This window comes from Lates calcarifer, linkage group LG20 (genome assembly GCF_001640805.2).
Source record: "Lates calcarifer isolate ASB-BC8 linkage group LG20, TLL_Latcal_v3, whole genome shotgun sequence".
NCBI lineage: Eukaryota > Metazoa > Chordata > Actinopteri > Centropomidae > Lates > Lates calcarifer.
The window spans coordinates 9,198,459-9,216,895 of NC_066852.1; the positions used below are offsets into that span (position 1 = coordinate 9,198,459).

An 18,437-nucleotide genomic window follows, 5' to 3' on the forward strand; every position below is an offset into this window, starting at 1 on the left:
AATATACAGTATCTGAATGTATTTTAAAGGTCAGTGGTGGCTTTTTTCCCTGTAAGAACAACAATGTTGACATTGACTGTGTGCAGTAGGACACCTACATTTTATAGTAGGTCTTTAATGTGATTTTAACACCTTACAATACACACACCAATAAAACATGCAGTGGAGAAATTCTTCGTACAAAGCTTGTGTGGATGGTTATACACTTAACAAATAAAACAGAACTCTTTAAACACAAACTTGATAGATATTTGAGATAAGTATTTCTTGGTAAATAACTGTTCAGTGTGGACATCTTAAAGTTGAATGTAAGCTTTTTGTCACAAAGGCCTGTATTGCTTTGCCAGTGCACGATACACTGATAAATGCACATGTAGTATGCATGTCAGCTGTAGATGAAAACTGCTGAGGACTCTTGGGGCCCACTCCTAAACCACCCTAAGCTGTGGATGTATTGCACTAACCCTACAGTTGACAATGATATATGTAAATGGTTAAGAAACGTACATAGATCAATTCACAAGTTCTCGAGTAAAAATCTTTAAATATATAGATTAAAACAGGACCTAATGTTTCTGGGTCTTTTGAGGTCTCCTACAGCATCGCTCCACCCACACTGAGGGCTCACGTGACTGACCGTCGCCCAGGTTGTGTCGAAAGCATCCTGGTGTTAGCAGCTAGCTAGCCACTGACAATAAATACTAAGTGAGGTGTAAATATTTTCACCATGGGCGAATTATTAACTCGGCTCTAGTGGAGACACAGAAGACAAGGAACTACCATAACTGTCCTTTTCCAACATGGTCTGACAGCCGGTATCTGAAGAGGCCAGTTAACACAGCGAAGTAATCATTAGCCTTAGCCAACGTTCAAACTTTGACGGGCAACAGCAGCAATTCGTTAGCTAGCTGCTAGTTGGCAAATTTATTACTACTATACCAGCTAGCTAGGTGACATGTCTTGTTATTGTAGCAATTGTTGTAACTAACTAGCGTCGTAGCCGTTCACACACAGATAAATGTCGCGTTAATTTGACAAGCCGTACATGTAAAATTAGCGTTAACGTTATTACTAAGTAACGTCTGCCAACTTATGAATAATGACTAACGCTACTGTTAGGCAGCTAATGCTAACGTTAGCGACTAAAACTGTGTAAGTTAGACGTAAACTGTAACTTGCGTACACAGTGAATCAAAATCAATATTGATAATCTTTGTCTGAGCTAATAGTGTAATAGAGCGATCAGCTAGTGAACATCTGGAATCTGAACAGCAGCACGTCTGTGTTTTCTGATTGATTTCGGCCAATCACATGAGATAAATAATGCGAAACACCAGGATGTCAACGGCGTGGGGATTAACGTTAGGGCAGCAGTATTGTCTAGAAAACACAGCTGTCCGGTCATCTCTATAATCCTTGTATTTTGCACAATGCAACCACAGTAGATTTTTTTTTTAATTGCTGAGCGCGTGGTATTACATTTTGTACAAACGAAAACATTTGAATACCCAGTTCATCTTATACAGTCTGTATAGACTAAAGTCTATATACAACTTCTTTGAGTTATGCCTGGGGACGCATCTGATAGTAGTGATGACTCCGATGCAAAATCAAATGAAAAGGCCTGCACCGTCAAGCATCAGATCACCAATGGTAAGTCAAGTATACTGATTGTAATCAAGTACGTTACTGTAACCACAAAAATAGAAACCGTTGACTGCAATTAATTACATCATTTAATTAGGACAATATTTGTGAAACATAATTTCTAATTGTTGAAGCTTGATTTTGATTTGTCTGTAATGCAGTACAACACAACTGAAAGTGTACCATTGAATTTGATTAATACATAAAGTAGTGCTCAAACTTAAGTCGGCCAGTTTGTGCAACATCGGACTGGTGTTTCTGTTTTTCATCACTCAGTGTAGGTAGATCGTGGATTTCAAAGCCGTCAGTATACACTCACATAATTAGTTTGACAAGATCCTAACCACCTATGTGCCAGGTTTTCAGAGCATCAGTGTGTCACGCCTGAGGAGCTTGTGAACATTGAACACAAGCACTGCCTTTAGAAAGATGTTGACTCCAATTTTAATGCTTTAACCTGAATACAAAATGGAAAAATTATTATTTGTTGTTTTGTTGAAGAGGTGAATTGAATGATCTTGACACAGGTTTTTATTATTTTGTCATTTAAAATAATTCAACCGATTAAAACAAAAATCAATGCATGTTATATACACTGCATAAGTCAAGGTGCATGCCTTTGTGCTATATGAAGTTTCTTCAGTATGATTGTAATCTTACTGTATTTACTCTTAATTCATTTTGATCACTTTCTTTTGACTCTGGCCCATCGAAAAAGAGACTTATTGTTGCCTTATAGTTTGTTTGTGGATACTGTATTTATCATAGAATAGAAATTTACAAAGAAAAATTCACACTTTAAATAAAAACTCACAAAATCACGTAAACTGCTGCACTGTCTTTCCTGACTGGAATGAAAATTGGCCATACCATAATCAGTGGTGTCACTGCTGGTTTTTTTATCAGCCATCCCAGGAGAAATGTATTACCTTACAGTGCCAATGATTGGGGTGTAGATATTGATTGAAGTGCAAAAACCCTTTTATCCATACAGAGCAGAGCAGCTGGCAGCACTCTTATTAAGTTGTAATACAGTTGTTAATAGTGAGGCCTCAAAAATGTTGAGTTGAGTTAATTTCTTTCACAATTAATACATTTATAAACACTTCTAGAATTTATTGGTATTTCTTTGACATTGTATTTTTTGTAAAGCATGCTGAAAGTCAAATACAGTTCATGCATTGCTCTCAGATCAAACCTGGCATCTCTTTAGTTAGACAGCCTTTTCAGCATATTTCAAGAGATGCTAATACACTTTTTAAATGTGTCTGCCTTTCCTTTTAAAACATGTCTGTGTTTGCAGGGTACAGAAATAAAAAAAAATACTGTGTGTTTTGACTGTGGTATTTTCTTTCTGTCTTCAGCTAACCTCACAGGTCACACTGAGAGGGTTGGCATGGAGAACTTTGAGCTGCTCAAAGTCTTGGGCACTGGAGGTAAGTATCTACATGAAGCATGGACAGTATGAAACACTGTTATTGTTAAACCCGAAGAAAACTTGAGTATAATATGAGGCATAGTCAAAGAAGACAGGAGGTATTCTCCAGCCATTCTTTATATATCTCAAGGGAATATTGTTTATAATTGACTTCCATAGCCTGTAAAGAGAAAGTGGCCCTGAGGAATTAAATGCCGTAGTAAAACATGTCTTTACATTCATTTCCTGATTTGGGAGTTTCAAATCATCAAGGCAGTGAGTACTAAGTAAATGTTAAGAAGGTAGACCATATGTTGCAAATATTTCTGTTATTAGATCTCATCCATATTAAATACCTGTGGGAGATCTAAAGTTTCCATCAACAAAAAGACCTGATTAGATTTTGTGTGCAGGAATGTTTTTGCATATATTCAGCTGATATCCAGACACTTTGAATCATTTGTGTTCACTCTCAGCTCAAGCTTTGCAGTGGCCTCAAACTCAATTAAGGCACTAATGGTGCTTCTTTGTTTGCTTGTAGGTGTTTGATTTATTTACCAGCAGTGATCTGAATAACTCAAGGAAATATTTGCTTGTCTTTGTCTAGCTTATGGAAAAGTCTTTTTGGTAAGGAAGAACAGTGGCCATGATGCTGGCCAGCTATATGCCATGAAGGTGAGACTGTTAGTTGAACTAACCTTGAACTAAATGTGATCACAAAACTGAGCAATATTTTAAATTCAAGATGGGGAGCCTTTTAAAAAAATTGATTTATTTTGACTTATTTTGTGTTTATTCAAAATGTATTTGATATTTAGTTATAACACATGATGAGATGTAATTTTAAATAATATGCGAGACAGTGAAGAGTGACAGAAGGAATGGAGAAAAAACATATTGAGCTAATAATATTGCAAATAATATTTGATATGTGACGTCTCTTTTAGCTGCCATATGGAGATACAGATTGCTTTAACTTACTGTATTATTTCCCCTCATCTGGTCTTTATAGTTTACTCCATTCAGGATATGTGACTTTAAGCTCAAGTTTATTTAATTGTTACCCTAGGTGTTAAAGAAAGCAGCTATTGTTCAAAAGGCAAAGACAACAGAACATACCCGCACTGAGAGGCAGGTGCTCGAGCACATCCGCCAGTCTCCCTTCCTTGTCACGCTCCACTATGCCTTTCAGACGCAGAGCAAGCTACATCTCATCCTGGGTGAGTGGTGAAGCACTAGAACCAAATATGGAGAACTGTTGTCTCTTCAGTCTTGAAGTGCTGAATAGATATTCTCTTTATGTTTCTGTCTATTACTGTATGTCTGTCTGTTGGCCTTATGTGCAATATGTGTATGTTTGTATCATTTTTGTATTATGTCTATTCAAGCTCCCTGTGTATTTGTCTGTGTGTGTGAGTGCAGACTATGTGAGCGGTGGGGAGATGTTCACTCATTTGTACCAGCGCGATCACTTTCCTGAGGAGGCGGTGCGGATTTATATTGGAGAAATAATCCTGGCTCTGGAGCACCTGCACAAGGTGGGTGTTGCTCCTTCCAGCACTCTAATTTAAAGCAACATTTAGTGATATTTGGACATTAGGGTGCAAAAGGAAGAAAAAAACACATGTACAGAGACATTGCACTGGCATAATACCTTTACAAAGCAGTTGCCTAATTACACATATTTAGACCAATATTATGATCCCATTTGACTTGCATCTCTGACCACCTAACAAATGTGACCTTTTAGTGCGGGCTTAGCCTCCAACACTGATTTACCCTACAAAATGTTTTTCTTTACCAAATTGTCAGTAACTGTCTGTCATTTGTTGCTAGGCAGGAAGTCCCCTCTGGGCTTTACCTTTACTCCTTGAAATACTCTAGCACACTAACATTGCCTAAGGGTTACCTAATAATGTTTCACAAACAGTTGTAGCTCTAAATTTTTTTCTCACTTGTCTCAGGCAAGAAACTGTGGCATTGAAAGATCCTTATGTCTTCTTCCAGCTTGTGCACAAATCACTGTACAGAAGGATGATGGAATGTGTGCATTTTTTATGTTGTTTTGAGATGATTCTGAGTACACTGCTGAGGTTTGTATTTTTTACCAGCAGTCTGTAGCTTTGTAAGTCATGACCTCCAGCATGTAAATGAGATTTACAATGCAGCATTAAAATTATAATAAAATTATAATAAAAATTATACTGTAAAACATTTTTGAGATAGTAATTTTTGCAGTAGATGCACTATATTTGCAGTGGGTTATTTTTTCACAAATTGTCCAAATTGGTCATTGGTTAATGTTGACTTTATGAGTTGGTTCTTCGGGTAGTGTCAGATAAAACCATTTGAATAATAACACCTTTGGTGAGCAGTATTCATATTTCTGGAGTTATGTTGAAAGTAAGGGTTATACTTGAGCTTGTGTTGTTGTCTGGGCAGTTGTTTATTTTGACAAGTTTAGGGATTAGACCTCCACAAGAGGTCCACTGAGTGGGTTTGAAAAGTGCTATGATTACTGGAAATTTAAAAACCCGGTAATTTCTGTCTTTGTTGTTGGTAAAGATGTTTATGATCGATTGTGGATACTGCTAGCCACAAATTACTGCACTTACCAAAACTGTAACATGTAAGATTTTACTGTATTTTTGTACAGCTTGGGATCGTTTACCGAGACATCAAATTGGAAAACATCCTTCTGGACAGTGAAGGTCATGTGGTATTGACAGATTTTGGGCTCAGCAAAGAGTTTCTAGAAGAAGAGGTATGTGAACACAATACCAAAACCAAAGAAGAAAATTTTGTGTGCATGTGGAAACATAGAATGTGTTTATTAACAATACTCTGCTCACGCAAGATTTGTTTTTACAAATATACTGTATCTTCTTTTGCTCTTCATTATAGAAGGAGAGGACCTATTCTTTCTGTGGCACCATTGAGTACATGGCGCCTGAAATCATCAGGGGGAAGGCGGGGCATGGCAAGGTAGATATTAGAGTAAAGCAACAAGTACTGGTGTTCAATGTTGAGATAATTTTGGTAATGTGAGATGTTTTGAGATGACAGGCTGATCCTTTATGACTTCAGCATTTAGCTGGTGCTTTAATACTAAGTGCTGTAAGTCCCATGACTTTGGGGTAATTAAGTTAGATGTACTTTGAACACTTTATGGGCTGATGTACCACACATTAAATCAAAGATTTCAGTATCAGTCAGTATGACAACAAACAATCCAGATTGCTCTGACAGAATAAATACACAGTGGGTGCATCACCTGATTATATTTTGTTCTCTTTCCTCTATGTCATGTTTTTTAACCTGTCTCTTCCTTCAGTCAGTAGATTGGTGGAGTCTTGGGATCCTGATGTTTGAGCTGCTGACAGGAGCATCTCCTTTTACCCTAGAGGGAGAGAGGAACTCCCAAAGCGAGGTGTCAAAGTGAGTGCTGTTGACTCCATCCCCATAAAATTCGTATTTAACTCTTAAATTAATCCTCCTCATTATCCATTTACTGTACTTAACTTGCCCTTAGATAATTATGCCTGTGATTGTTCATAACACAGTAAAAGTTTTAAAGCCTAATTTGACTTTTGTATTTCCTTTTTCACCTCTCCCACCAATCTTCACTCAGACGTATTTTGCGCTGTGACCCACCATTCCCCGCTATGATTGGACCAACTGCTCAGGACCTGCTGAGGAAATTGTTGGTGAAAGATCCTCACAAGAGACTGGGCTCAGGACCGCGAGGGGCTGAAGACATCAAAGCACATCCCTTCTTCAAGGTCCTCCTTACCTCAGCTGCCATTTACTCTGACATCTCTCTTCCCCTGTCACCTCTTTACACTCATTCACAACCCAAAATTGCTCTTTGCCTCCTAACAGGGTCTGAACTGGGCTGACTTGGCACAAAAGAAGGTGTCAAGTCCATTCAAACCAGAGCTGAAGAGTGAACTGGATGTGGGAAACTTTGCTGAAGAGTTCACTGGGATGGATCCTGTCTACTCTCCAGCGAGCACACCTCCAAGCACAGACCGCCTGTTCCAGGTCAGTTTTTGCTCTCTCACCCATAACCCTTATAAAAGTTGTATTTCCAAAATACAATACCAGTAATAATGAATGACTTTTTCTTGTTCTCTCCATCTCACTTAAAGCAGACCACTCAAAATGTTGTATTTCCTCATATATGCAATATCTCTTCTCACTGATTGCAGGGTTACTCCTTTATTGCTCCTTCCATCCTGTTCAACAAGAATGCCGTCATGGGAGACTTTGTAGAAGCCCAGATTGGTGCCGATCGACCAGGTTCGGCTTCTGTTCAACGCAGTGCAATGTTAGAGGTACGGATCTTCAACCAGTGGATCTTGGCTTAGATTGTTTGTTATAGAAATCCGTGTTCCTTAATAACAAACTATTTTCAGGGACATAAGTATTGACTTTTCAGGTTATATCACATATCTGTCAGTGTACACCAAACATCCCTTTTCCACTGCTGGGAGCCAAGTCCCATAGCACAAGAAAAAAAAAAAAAAGAACACATCTTAACAGCTCAGTGTGACTCACACCATCCCTTCTTTGTTCAGGAATCACAGTTTTTTCACCACTATGAGCTGTGTCTCCATGGGCCACCGCTCGGTGAGGGCAGCTTCTCTGTGTGCAGAAAATGCAGACACAAGCAAAGTGGCCATGACTATGCAGTCAAGATCGTGAGCCGCAGGTGAGCAGAGATGTGATGATGCAACACCATTGTAGTTACAGCTTTGTGCTTGACTATACTTTACTGTGCTGCTGAGTCATGTGATGGTCACATAATGTCTTTGTTGACATTTCTTTTGACTGTGTTAGAATGGAAGCAAACACTCAGAGGGAGATTGCTGCATTGAGGCAATGTGAAACTCACCCCAACATCGTCAAGCTGCACGATGTCTATACTGATCAGGTACAATGAAGGGAACCCACACGGGATGACATGTACAATTACTGACATAATGTTGACACAACAAATAACTATGTATCTACTTTCAAGGATGCTTTGCTGGATATTAAGGCATGTGCAGCAATGAAATCATCACATAAACTCTTGTCTTACCACATCTTCCTCTCCATCAGTACCACACGTATCTAGTGATGGAGCTCCTGCGAGGTGGGGAGTTGCTTGAGAGGATCAAGAGGAAGAAACTGTTTGGCGAGGCGGAGGCCAGTCAGCTGTTACAGAGCCTGGTCTCAGCTGTCAGCTTCATGCACGAGGCTGGAGTTGTGCACAGAGACCTCAAACCAGAGGTGGGCAGTGGCTTAATGACATGATAAATTCCTGAAAATATATATGTAATCTCTGATTTAGAGAAATAATATAATAAGATGCTGTTTATATGAAAACATCAGTTATATATATATACAGATGTGTTACATCATATTGAAATAAGAAAGACATTTCAGTAATTAAAATGAAACTTTTGCTTGAGAAGTTAGGAAGGAAGCCATGGTGTGTGAAATTATTGGCCCCAGTAATGTGGTGAGAAAGAGAATTAGAGAGAACTAAAACAGTGAATTTTTAATTCTCTCAGTATTTTTCCACTGTGAACTGCATGTGCACCCCCCAGGTTGTCTTGCTTAAATCAAGCAGTTTGATGTGTGCGGGGGTTAGTGTGGTTATTTTTCGGCATCGTTTTCACATGATTTAATTGAGGTAAATATAGGGGACAACAGTGTAGAATGTCTTTTTTCAAAATAGAGGCTACAGATTTATCACACATTTATCCTGGTCTCTTCACATGGCTATGGGATATAATTAACTGAAGGATTTCACATGGTTTAAAGCAGCTGTTAATGACAAATAATGTTAAGAATCACCCATTAACTTTTGTTATGCACAGTGTTTTACTGAGATGCCTGTCTTCTCTCAATCTCATAAACCTTTATTTTGGATGCAAATGTAAATTAATTTACTGTGAGAAATAGAAATAGTTTATCTGCATTATTCCATGATTCCATTTATCCTTAAGTATACTGAGAATCAGCATATGATGAATCATGGATCAGTTCTGTGGAAATAACTCTTGTCCTCTGGCATCTAATTTAATTTTCATCAAAATATCAATAACATGCCTCATTTGAATTTTGCCTTTTACTCCCATCTTTGCACCACATATGCTGCACTGGGCATGAAAATGCCCCACACACGGGCAAAACATATATCAAGGTCAGGAACATACCAATGCGTTGTATTTACTAGCAATAATAGTATTTACTAGTGGTATTTACTAATCTTTGCTCTGTCAGGAGAGTGGAACACTGAGATTAAAAAGTGAAGAAAAATAAAAGTGGATTAGCATGGTTTTTGTTTGTTTACCTTACAGAACGTGCTGTTTGCTGATGAGGGGGAGGACTCCGTGCTGAAAGTAATAGATTTTGGATTTGCCCGCCTGTGCCCTGCAGGCAGTGCCCCCCTGCAGACTCCCTGCTTCACACTGCAGTATGCTGCACCTGAACTTTTTGAGAGTGCAGGATACGACAAGGCCTGTGACCTCTGGAGTCTTGGGGTCATCCTGGTAATTTCCACTTCAAACTGCTGATTCTGTCACATCAGTCAGGTGAACGTCATTTGTACTAATGACTCTGTGTGTGTGTTTTCATCAGTACACCATGCTGTCAGGCCAGGTGCCATTTCAGAGTGAGCAACGTGGAATGACATCATCATATGCTGCAGACATCATGCAAAAGATAAAAGAGGGTGATTTCTCACTGGATGGAGAGGCGTGGAAGGGTGTATCAGAGGATGCCAAAGAGCTTGTTAAAGGTATGTGATATCTACTATGTAACTAACTGTAGCACATGTTTTGTGAAGAGTTTCTGCCTGGCTGTTTTAGAATGGGATGGTGGAGGGTTTAGGGACTTTCCACTGTTTTTTAGGGACTTGTATTTTCCAGTTAGAAAAAATGTTTTCCTACACCCCCAACCCACAAGGCAGATTGCTTTGTCTGTGTCCCTAATGTCCTGTTCTCTTGTTGTGTCCTTTTGCCTATTTTATTACCTCTCTCTATGATAAAAGGCCTACTAACAGTGGATCCAGAGAGGCGTCTGAAACTCTCCGATCTCAAAGAGAACAGCTGGCTGCAGGGTGGAGCATCCATGTCCACCACTCCGCTATGTACTCCAGATGTGCTGGAGTCCAGTGGGCCTACTGTTCGCACCTATGTCAATGCTACCTACAAGGTAATAGCATTGTGTGTTAAATTTCTCAAAGCTTTTAAAACGGATTTTAAGCCCATGTCCTCAGTGTGTTTCATCTTACTGTCATTTCCTTTTCTTTTGTCATTTTCCACTCTTAACCAGGCTTTCAATCGAGGTAAGAGAGAGGGCTTCTTTCTGAAAAGTGTCGACAATGCTCCGCTTGCAAAACGACGGAAGCTAAAGATGACTAGCACAGGTGTAGAGACCCGTTGGAGTTCATCCTCTTCCTCCTCCTCTTCTTCCACTTCCTCCTCTGCCTCTGCAACCGCATCCAAAGCACAGCCAAAACAAACTGTGACCCCAAAGCAGAGCTAGCCTAAATGGCAGGAGAGAGAACAGCTGGGAAATGAAGCAGCGTGTGCTTATACTGGCAACATGAAGTCCTGCAGTGGTGATAGGGTCACTCATTTTGAGAAAACATTCTGACAAACCAAAAGACTGGTTTAGGTTAGTATTAACTTTTCAGTATAAAATGAAATTCCACTCTTTAGCAGTAATACATTGTCATGCCATATTTTTCCCAAAACCAAACATATATTTTCCACAAGTGGATGGAAGAGAAAATGGTAGAGGTCTAGTTTGGTATTAAGATGTACAGAAATCTGTGGCCTTTAGACAAATTAATTTTCAGTATTCACTCACCATAATGTGGTGACATCACACTAAAAGTAAAAAGGAGACATTTACCTATTTTCACTGTGGGTAAGAAACAGTGCCTGGCTATATAGGGTTAAAGGGAAAAAGGAGCCATAAATGAGCAGAAGCCATATATACAGCAAAGCAGTCAGTATATGAATTGAGCCGCGGTGAAAAAAATTGCACATAGCAAATAAACAGTCCTTCCGGGAATTTGCAAATTGATTGATTGATTGTATCCAACTATTATTAACTTTGCCACACGTATAATGATTGGCAAAGAACGGGAAGAGTGATGTAGACAGTCAGTCCAGTAAAAATAGCAGTTTTGTAAAAACTATAGATTTTTTTTTTTTCTTCATTTGTTTAAGTTGGGCAAAAATAAAGCTGTTTGCACAGTTTGCAGAGAATGTAAATGCTCAAATGGTCAAAAGACAAAGCAAATTTCTGGAAGGACTGAGCACAGAGGGAAACGCTTGTGATCTATATAACCTTAGAGATTGTGTAGGATGCATAATGCTGTAGTCGACATCTTCTCCATTTGATACAGTTTTAACTGTGTGATGATCTTTTAGTCCAAAGGGCACTGTCTTTACAAAGCAGTTACACCTCCAATACACTACCAACCCTACAGATCCCATTGAACACAGTGTGGAGCGCATGTTTTGATAGATGGCTCTGAGGAAGTGTTATCATAAACAATCAGTTTGACTTGAAGTGGTCACAGTACTAACCAAGTGTCCAACAGTAGCACCTGTAAAAACAGATGGAGACACAGAAGCGGTTGTAACATACAGTGTGATTTTCTCATCATACTTTGCTGTAAATTACTTGCATCATTGTGCTGGTCTGAAAATGTCTAGCATGCTAATCTGTTGTGATGATGAATTATGAGAATGTTTTTTCTATATTTTGAGTATCTTGGGCTTACTGAGGAAATGTCATCCATAATGTTTTATATGCTACCAAGTGCAGCTTGAGTGTTTGCACGCAGACTGGAGTAAAATCCATTTTGGTGATTTTGAGTGTACACTGCCTTGGGCTTGTGAATTTTAAAAGGGTATTACAGTTCTCTGTTTGTCCCATCAGACCAGCGCCATATGCGGCCACCACAGATAGCATCTTATTTGATACAGTGAAATATTTTTGCCTGATGATTAAGCTCAGCTTGTTGTTACCTGGGCTGCAAAGGTCACCCATTTGTTTTTTTACAGAGGTGGTTTTAACACATTGTATGGCTTTGAAATTCAAATTATGTCACAGAATGAGACACTTAATCGTGACTTTAAAATGGCTCTTTTAAGACCTTCCTGGGACGTCTGTTGTGTAAATACTCATCCTTGATTTAGAGCAAAAAAATGATGTCTGTAATGATTTAAAATTGACAGCTGTTTTAATGGTATATCATTCTCCTGATGTAATTATGTTTTTATTTGACTTTTTTTTTACATGTTGCACAGTCAGTTGATCAATTAAACACATTTCAGCTTTAAAGGTGCTTTTACTGATATTTATTACATGTAATTGATTTTAATGCTGTGGTAATGGGATTATGATAATTTGGCTCCTGTTGTGTACCAGCACCGTGTGTGTGTGTGTGGCTGTGTGAGAGCATGAGTGGCACTGGGAGATTGGTTGTACTTATATTTCTCTACCAGATGAAGCATAATTGCAAGTTACTGTATTATTTCCTTGTTGTTTGCCGCCTTTGTCTGTTTAGAGGTAACTGGTTATTTGTGTTTGAACATTGAATTTTTACTTATGAAACTGTGCTTTTATTGGTGTTGATATTCTTTTGATGTAGTAAATGATATTTTTCTCTTTCTTTTGTTGAGCATTACTATTTTACTGAGATGCACTGTCAACTGATGTCGTAACTGGGAATTTATCTTTTGCACCAAGATTTTTTTGGTCGGTGCAAAATAAACATTACTTTTAAATAGATGGCTGTGTGTTTTGCCTTTTGAGTGTTGTAACTGTTGTTTAAATCATTGTGATCAAGAGTTCTCATTAGTTTGAGCACTGTCAGCACTGACTCCATTAATATTGATGGTGAGAGTTAATGGTACTAAATGCAAAAGCAAAATAAATAATACAGGGAGTTTGATAACCCTTCCATTTGACAAAAGCCATTCCAAATGTACCTTTTCATAACAGGAGGGAAAAATTCTCATTAAAATTCAGTGAAGCTTTAATTAATGTCAAAACAACATGAAAAGTTATCGGTCAGCTTTGGTGAACTGGTGCTCGTACAATTGCTGGGATGAGAAATTTTGCCACTAGTGAGATCAGGTGATTGTGAAGCCATCACAATTTCTAAACTCAGGAATCTATTTTGTCATTGAAATGTATCTTTAACTACCTACTCAACATGATCTGCAATGGTTTGCAATAGATGATTTACATTTGTTTAGCAGGGGGCAGAGGCACGCTGACCCTGCAGATAATAGGCAAGGCCATAGCAGAATGTTGAGATTTGTTCTATACTTGTCCTGTTATTTAACTCGTCCTTGAAATTCCTGAGCCTCACCACTACTGAGATCTGTCAATGTAAAAAGAAAGATCTGCAGTGTTTGTAACTGTGATGGTTTCTCTTCTGTCAAACAATCCCTCCATCCTGCTGTTGTTGCTGTTCCTACTGAGCCTGTAGTACAACTGAGCTGCTCAACAACAGTAGATAATCATTGCATTGATGGTACTTGACACTGTCATACATTGCACTGCACTGCCATGGTTACTGCATAGTTTTTCATGTTTTTTTCATTGTACATGTTATAAACCCAAAGGGGATTTTGTACCTGTCTTTTCATAATAAAGTTCTTATCTATTATCTCTCTGAACACACACACACACACACACACACACACACACACACTTAGTCAGTGTCTCTATCAGTAGGGGGCTACAATATGCTATCCTGTGTAATGAGTTAATTATACCATTAGGTGGCTGTTGTGTGCTGCTTTGTGTCCATACTGTCCTGTTTTATCTGTCCCTGCATCTTGTCCTGTGTCAGGTGTCCCCTATCTTGTCTTGTTGCTACGGTGAAAGATATTAATATTCCAGTGTGATCAATAGAAATGAATTGTATTCTGTATCTAAAATGACTGATACTATGTACTAATTTGAGTGATGTTCTTCATAATACACATCTGAGTCACTGGATTCAGACTGTTAAGTGCTACATTTCTCCATCAGGTCACATGAATGTTTGGAACATTAATCAGCACAAGAGACAAGGAACAGGACACAGCAGACACAGGGCAGGACAGAAAAGGACACAGTGTCCACCTAATGATACAAGACCTTCATTACACTGAATTATACCTTCTCACTATATCACACCCTCTCTCATGTACAGTGTACAGTATGAGGTTTGAAAGCCTGAGGAGAAACACTGATGAAAATAATGTCAAGATGAGTGAAACACTAATGCCACTGTGTTCAATACAGTTGTATTTTTCTTGGTTATTAATCAGAAAGCAGGAAATAAATTGTTTAATGTAGGGGGGTTCTAGTTACTGTATCCTTTCAATTAATACATAATACAATATTAGAGTAATTTGAAACTGAACAATGATAGTTATTGTACAAGACTAAGAGTCTCTGTGAGGGTGTATTTAGGCACTGAGTTGTTCTGTTTAGAAGGTACAGTCTTTACCTGTTATCAGATACTCTCCTGAACATTTCTGTGTACAAGTCTGAAATTAATTGAAAAGGTTATATAAAGCCAGTGGTAGCCCCTTTTGAGTGGCAAACACCTTGGAGCCAGTGATATGAAAAACTTGAAATGCTTTGCACAGATATAATCAGGACACTTAGAGCTTTCAAACCATGTATAATCTGTCAAGGTTGTGTGAAGATAGAGTCTGGTACAGAACAAACCACACCTGAAGAGGCACCACTGTGGCCAAAGTGTCCCAGGGGTGGGACAGTGTATTTCAAAAGGTTCAAATTTCAACCAAATGGGGGCACTAGATGAAAAGTCAAATTTATTAAGATTCATTACTGTGAGGAACATAAATGTATATAGCCAATTTCATGGCAATCCATCCAACAGATGTTGGAATGTTAATCAAAATTGTGCTTGAGGAAAATTCAGAGATCATCATTGTCATTAGGACACATCCTCTGGGAACCATGAATGCCTGTAAAATGTTGAAATATCACTCGGATCATGAGAGATGTTAAAATTTTCACTTGCTGCTCACTCTAAAAGAAAGGTCAAGGGTTTGATTGTAGTTGGGATTAATCTTCTGGGGATCATGAATGTGCAAAATTTCATGGCAATCAATTTAATAACTGTTGAGAGGTTGAGATATTTCAGTCTAGACCAGAATGGTGGATTAACAGATACTTTCACCCCTAGAGCCACAAAAGGTGATAGTATATTGGTGGTGATGATGCATGTGATAACACAAAAGCAAGGAGAAACCAATAAAACTGATTGGCATGCTTTGCAGGCTGTTCATTGATCGTTGGCAGCAGATGAATCCCCTGCTGAGCCTCTGGGCTAATCAAACTCCTCGCTTCACATATTCTACAGACTGTGTGCTGCAGCAAAGGCCGCTGTTATTGGCACTGCATCACTTTACAAACAGCTGCACTTTCTGAAGGGCAGGACTTTTGTCTCTGCAGGAAGAAGCAAATGTTTACCCATAAAAATCACACTTTCATACAGAACAAGACTGAAAGCCAACAAACTGTTGGCGTGGTAAAGGGAAACTATATTTAGATTTTGTAAGGAATTAAATATTAATTAGGTGGTGGAATTAAAATGTCATCCTAAGCATATTAACAGCTCCACAGACACCCCTGAAAGTGCCATAAAAGCTGTTATTAGCTTTACAGTGACAATCTGCAATGTTTGGGAAAAAAAAGCCCTTAGAGATGTGATCCATTTACAGTTGTGGACAAAATGTTTTTGTAATGGGTTAGTTTTCTGTGTTGTTTGAAACCTTGCAGAGTATGGGAAAGTAGCTGCTTCAGTGCAGCTGTCCGGTGTAAGCTTTATGTTAAAAACTGTACATTAAGTGTCTTAACTGATGAGGGTGCTTAATGAAATATTTAACAGACTATTAAAATATGTGGCTCATGGTAATATGTACTGCATGTCACAAAATGTTGCCCATGAAGAGCCCACAGTGCTCTATTAGTTCACTGATGAGTTTCATGAACTCTGACGCTGTCCATGGTCCTGAGTGCTGCACCATAAATTCCACACCACCGGGGGTCAGTAGGGTGTTTGGCACTGACAGCACAAGAGCCACAATGAGCAATTGAGAAGGGACGGATAACATGAATATAATGTGTCACTGAGTCATTAATCAAATCAGTCCCCGGGTGAATGATTTGCACAAAATGAATGTAATATATTGAGCATGACATAGACAGATCTGGAAGGAACACTTGCTCAAAATCATCAATTACAATCCGTATGGCTTGGAAGTGACCCAAGAACAGAGTGCACTTCCCTCAGTCAGCAGCATACACACACAAAAGGGGGGAAGTATTTGCTGGTAGCACCATTGTGTTGCAGGAGTTCACTTATTGATGAGTTTTCATAGCAGATCACACAGAGATGAGGTCTTAGTTTCCTCTGTTAACTAACAGTTCAATATTCACAAAGTGTGAAGTAGAGTTGGACTCCATGGGGAGGAAAGGGGCATCAAGACACTGTATTGACCACTGCTATATGACACGAACTGATTCGCAGGACAAAGATTTTTAAAGGGGCACTCCACTGATTTTACACATAAAGGCCAGTTTACTCATTATGGGAAATACTAATGTTCTCTGTAGCTCTGGAGGGATCTTATTAAAAGCCTGAGAAAATAACCCCAGTGATGTCATAATGATGTCATTAGGGTTATCTTAAGTAAGGCTTCAGTCGTCTGATATCAGACAGAAAACCTTTGCCATAAACTGAGGATGCTAAGTTTGAAAGACAAGTGCATCTAACAGGCAGGGAGGGTCTAATGAATGATGCTTATGAGTTTGTTAAGAAACGTTACAGCTACTCTCTGGACATAACAAGAACACACTGAGGGGAAGAAGGAAATTAAATATATTGTATACAGTATAGATGACAAGGTACGTTTCAGCCTTGAAACCAAGGAGAGAATCTCCCTGAGCAAAGGACCAAGCATACTTTATAATTTCCTTGGAGACAAAGAAAAGGACTATGATTGGCTATTTGCCCAAACACAACCTGATATTGACCAACTGGCAAAAAGCCATGAGCTGTCCACAACCTTGATACTCAGGATCAGGATGAGCATGGGTCTGGTTACAATTCCAAAGGGAAAGAAACCTCAGCACAGAACATCTGGATTACATTTAGCATGATGTTTCCAGCTGGTTCAGTTACGCACACTCTCAACAGGCACAGAGCTGCTTCAAAAACACATACACAGTAACAAGGTGAATAAATGATAAGTCAATTGATTCATATAGATTCTACTTATTACAACTTACCAAGTTGCATTGTGGGAATTGTAGGATCCAGCCCTTTAGAGGACTGATCTGTTCTATGGACTAAGAGTCAATATATTCTGGCTGCTACTACTCACTCTGTCTCACAAGTCCTTTAGCTTCCTGCATGTGTAATATTAAAAAGCTGGGATGCTCCTTTAAACACTAAAATCATTCTTTTATAAATTTAAGCCTGAACAATAAAACAAGGAGGAACACTGTAAGAACACAGGCTTTGTTTACTGTCACTGCTGCCTGTTGATCGCCCAAATGTCAGGGACGTAGAGTACTGAACTGGATGACCCGCATTATTTTGCTGGACTTTATGTCATTGGCTTGAAGATGGCTTGGTTTCATTAACCTGAGGGTCAACACATTTTCATAGCCCACAGCTCCCTTTAATTGAAGTCTGAAATTAAAAATAACCAGTTAAGAGGTTTCCACCTGGCAGTGACAGTTTGTGAATTAACAGCGGTAAGTAAATTAATACTTTCCAGCTAAAGAGTGAATCCTCTCTCTCTCTCTCTCTCTCTCTCTCTCTCTCTCTCTCTCTCTCTCTCTTTCTCTGTTGTGGGTGGAAGAGATGGCGTATTTACGGCTTTATGAAACTGCTCCATGAGCTGCTGAGTGCACCATTGGCCGACGGCCTTGTGTCAGAGGACAAGCAAGAATGATCCTTTGTTGTGCATGTCTACTTCCTCCCTCTTACCTTTGTCCTGCTCTGACTCAGTGGCATTTACACAAGCAACTTTAATTTTGCAGCGCATAACATCTGCGAATAGATCTCAGAGAACTGACTCATTCCGTGCACACAGAGCTGCTTTCACTTAATCATGCAGGTCAACCTGAGAGGTATTGCAAGGATAAGGACAGAGATTTCTCTAGCAGCGTATTTCTTTGCTAAATTTACTGGGTGAATAGCGATGGAGTTGACATATTTAGATTTTTGAAAAAAAAAAGAGTGAACCTGATGCCTTATGAATGTGTTAACATGAGGTGATTTCTGTTATGAATGTATAAAAGGCACACTGTAGAT

General features: G+C 39.0%; 1 protein-coding gene across 1 annotated transcript; it reads left to right on the forward strand.

Annotated features, from left to right (window-relative positions):
* Positions 1 to 619: 619 nt before the first annotated feature.
* Positions 620 to 12,871, forward strand: rps6ka4 (ribosomal protein S6 kinase, polypeptide 4). Its single transcript, XM_018691750.2, has 18 exons — positions 620 to 1,653; positions 3,012 to 3,083; positions 3,672 to 3,739; positions 4,134 to 4,284; positions 4,487 to 4,602; positions 5,721 to 5,828; positions 5,969 to 6,049; positions 6,399 to 6,502; positions 6,696 to 6,846; positions 6,947 to 7,108; positions 7,276 to 7,401; positions 7,645 to 7,778; positions 7,907 to 8,000; positions 8,171 to 8,341; positions 9,418 to 9,609; positions 9,698 to 9,857; positions 10,110 to 10,273; positions 10,394 to 12,871. Exons 1-18 carry the CDS (start codon positions 1,566 to 1,568, stop codon positions 10,604 to 10,606), a joined length of 2,355 nt encoding a protein of 784 aa, XP_018547266.1. The 5' UTR covers positions 620 to 1,565; the 3' UTR covers positions 10,607 to 12,871.
* Positions 12,872 to 18,437: the final 5,566 nt, after the last annotated feature.

Coding starts and splice junctions, on each gene's coding strand:
- rps6ka4 (XM_018691750.2), top strand. CDS start 1,566: ATGCCTGGGGACGCATCTGATAGTAGTGATGACTCCGATGCAAAATCA. Junction 5,829..5,968: donor AAGAGTTTCTAGAAGAAGAG/GTATGTGAACAC, acceptor TCTTCATTATAG/AAGGAGAGGACCTATTCTTT. Junction 7,402..7,644: donor AACGCAGTGCAATGTTAGAG/GTACGGATCTTC, acceptor TTCTTTGTTCAG/GAATCACAGTTTTTTCACCA.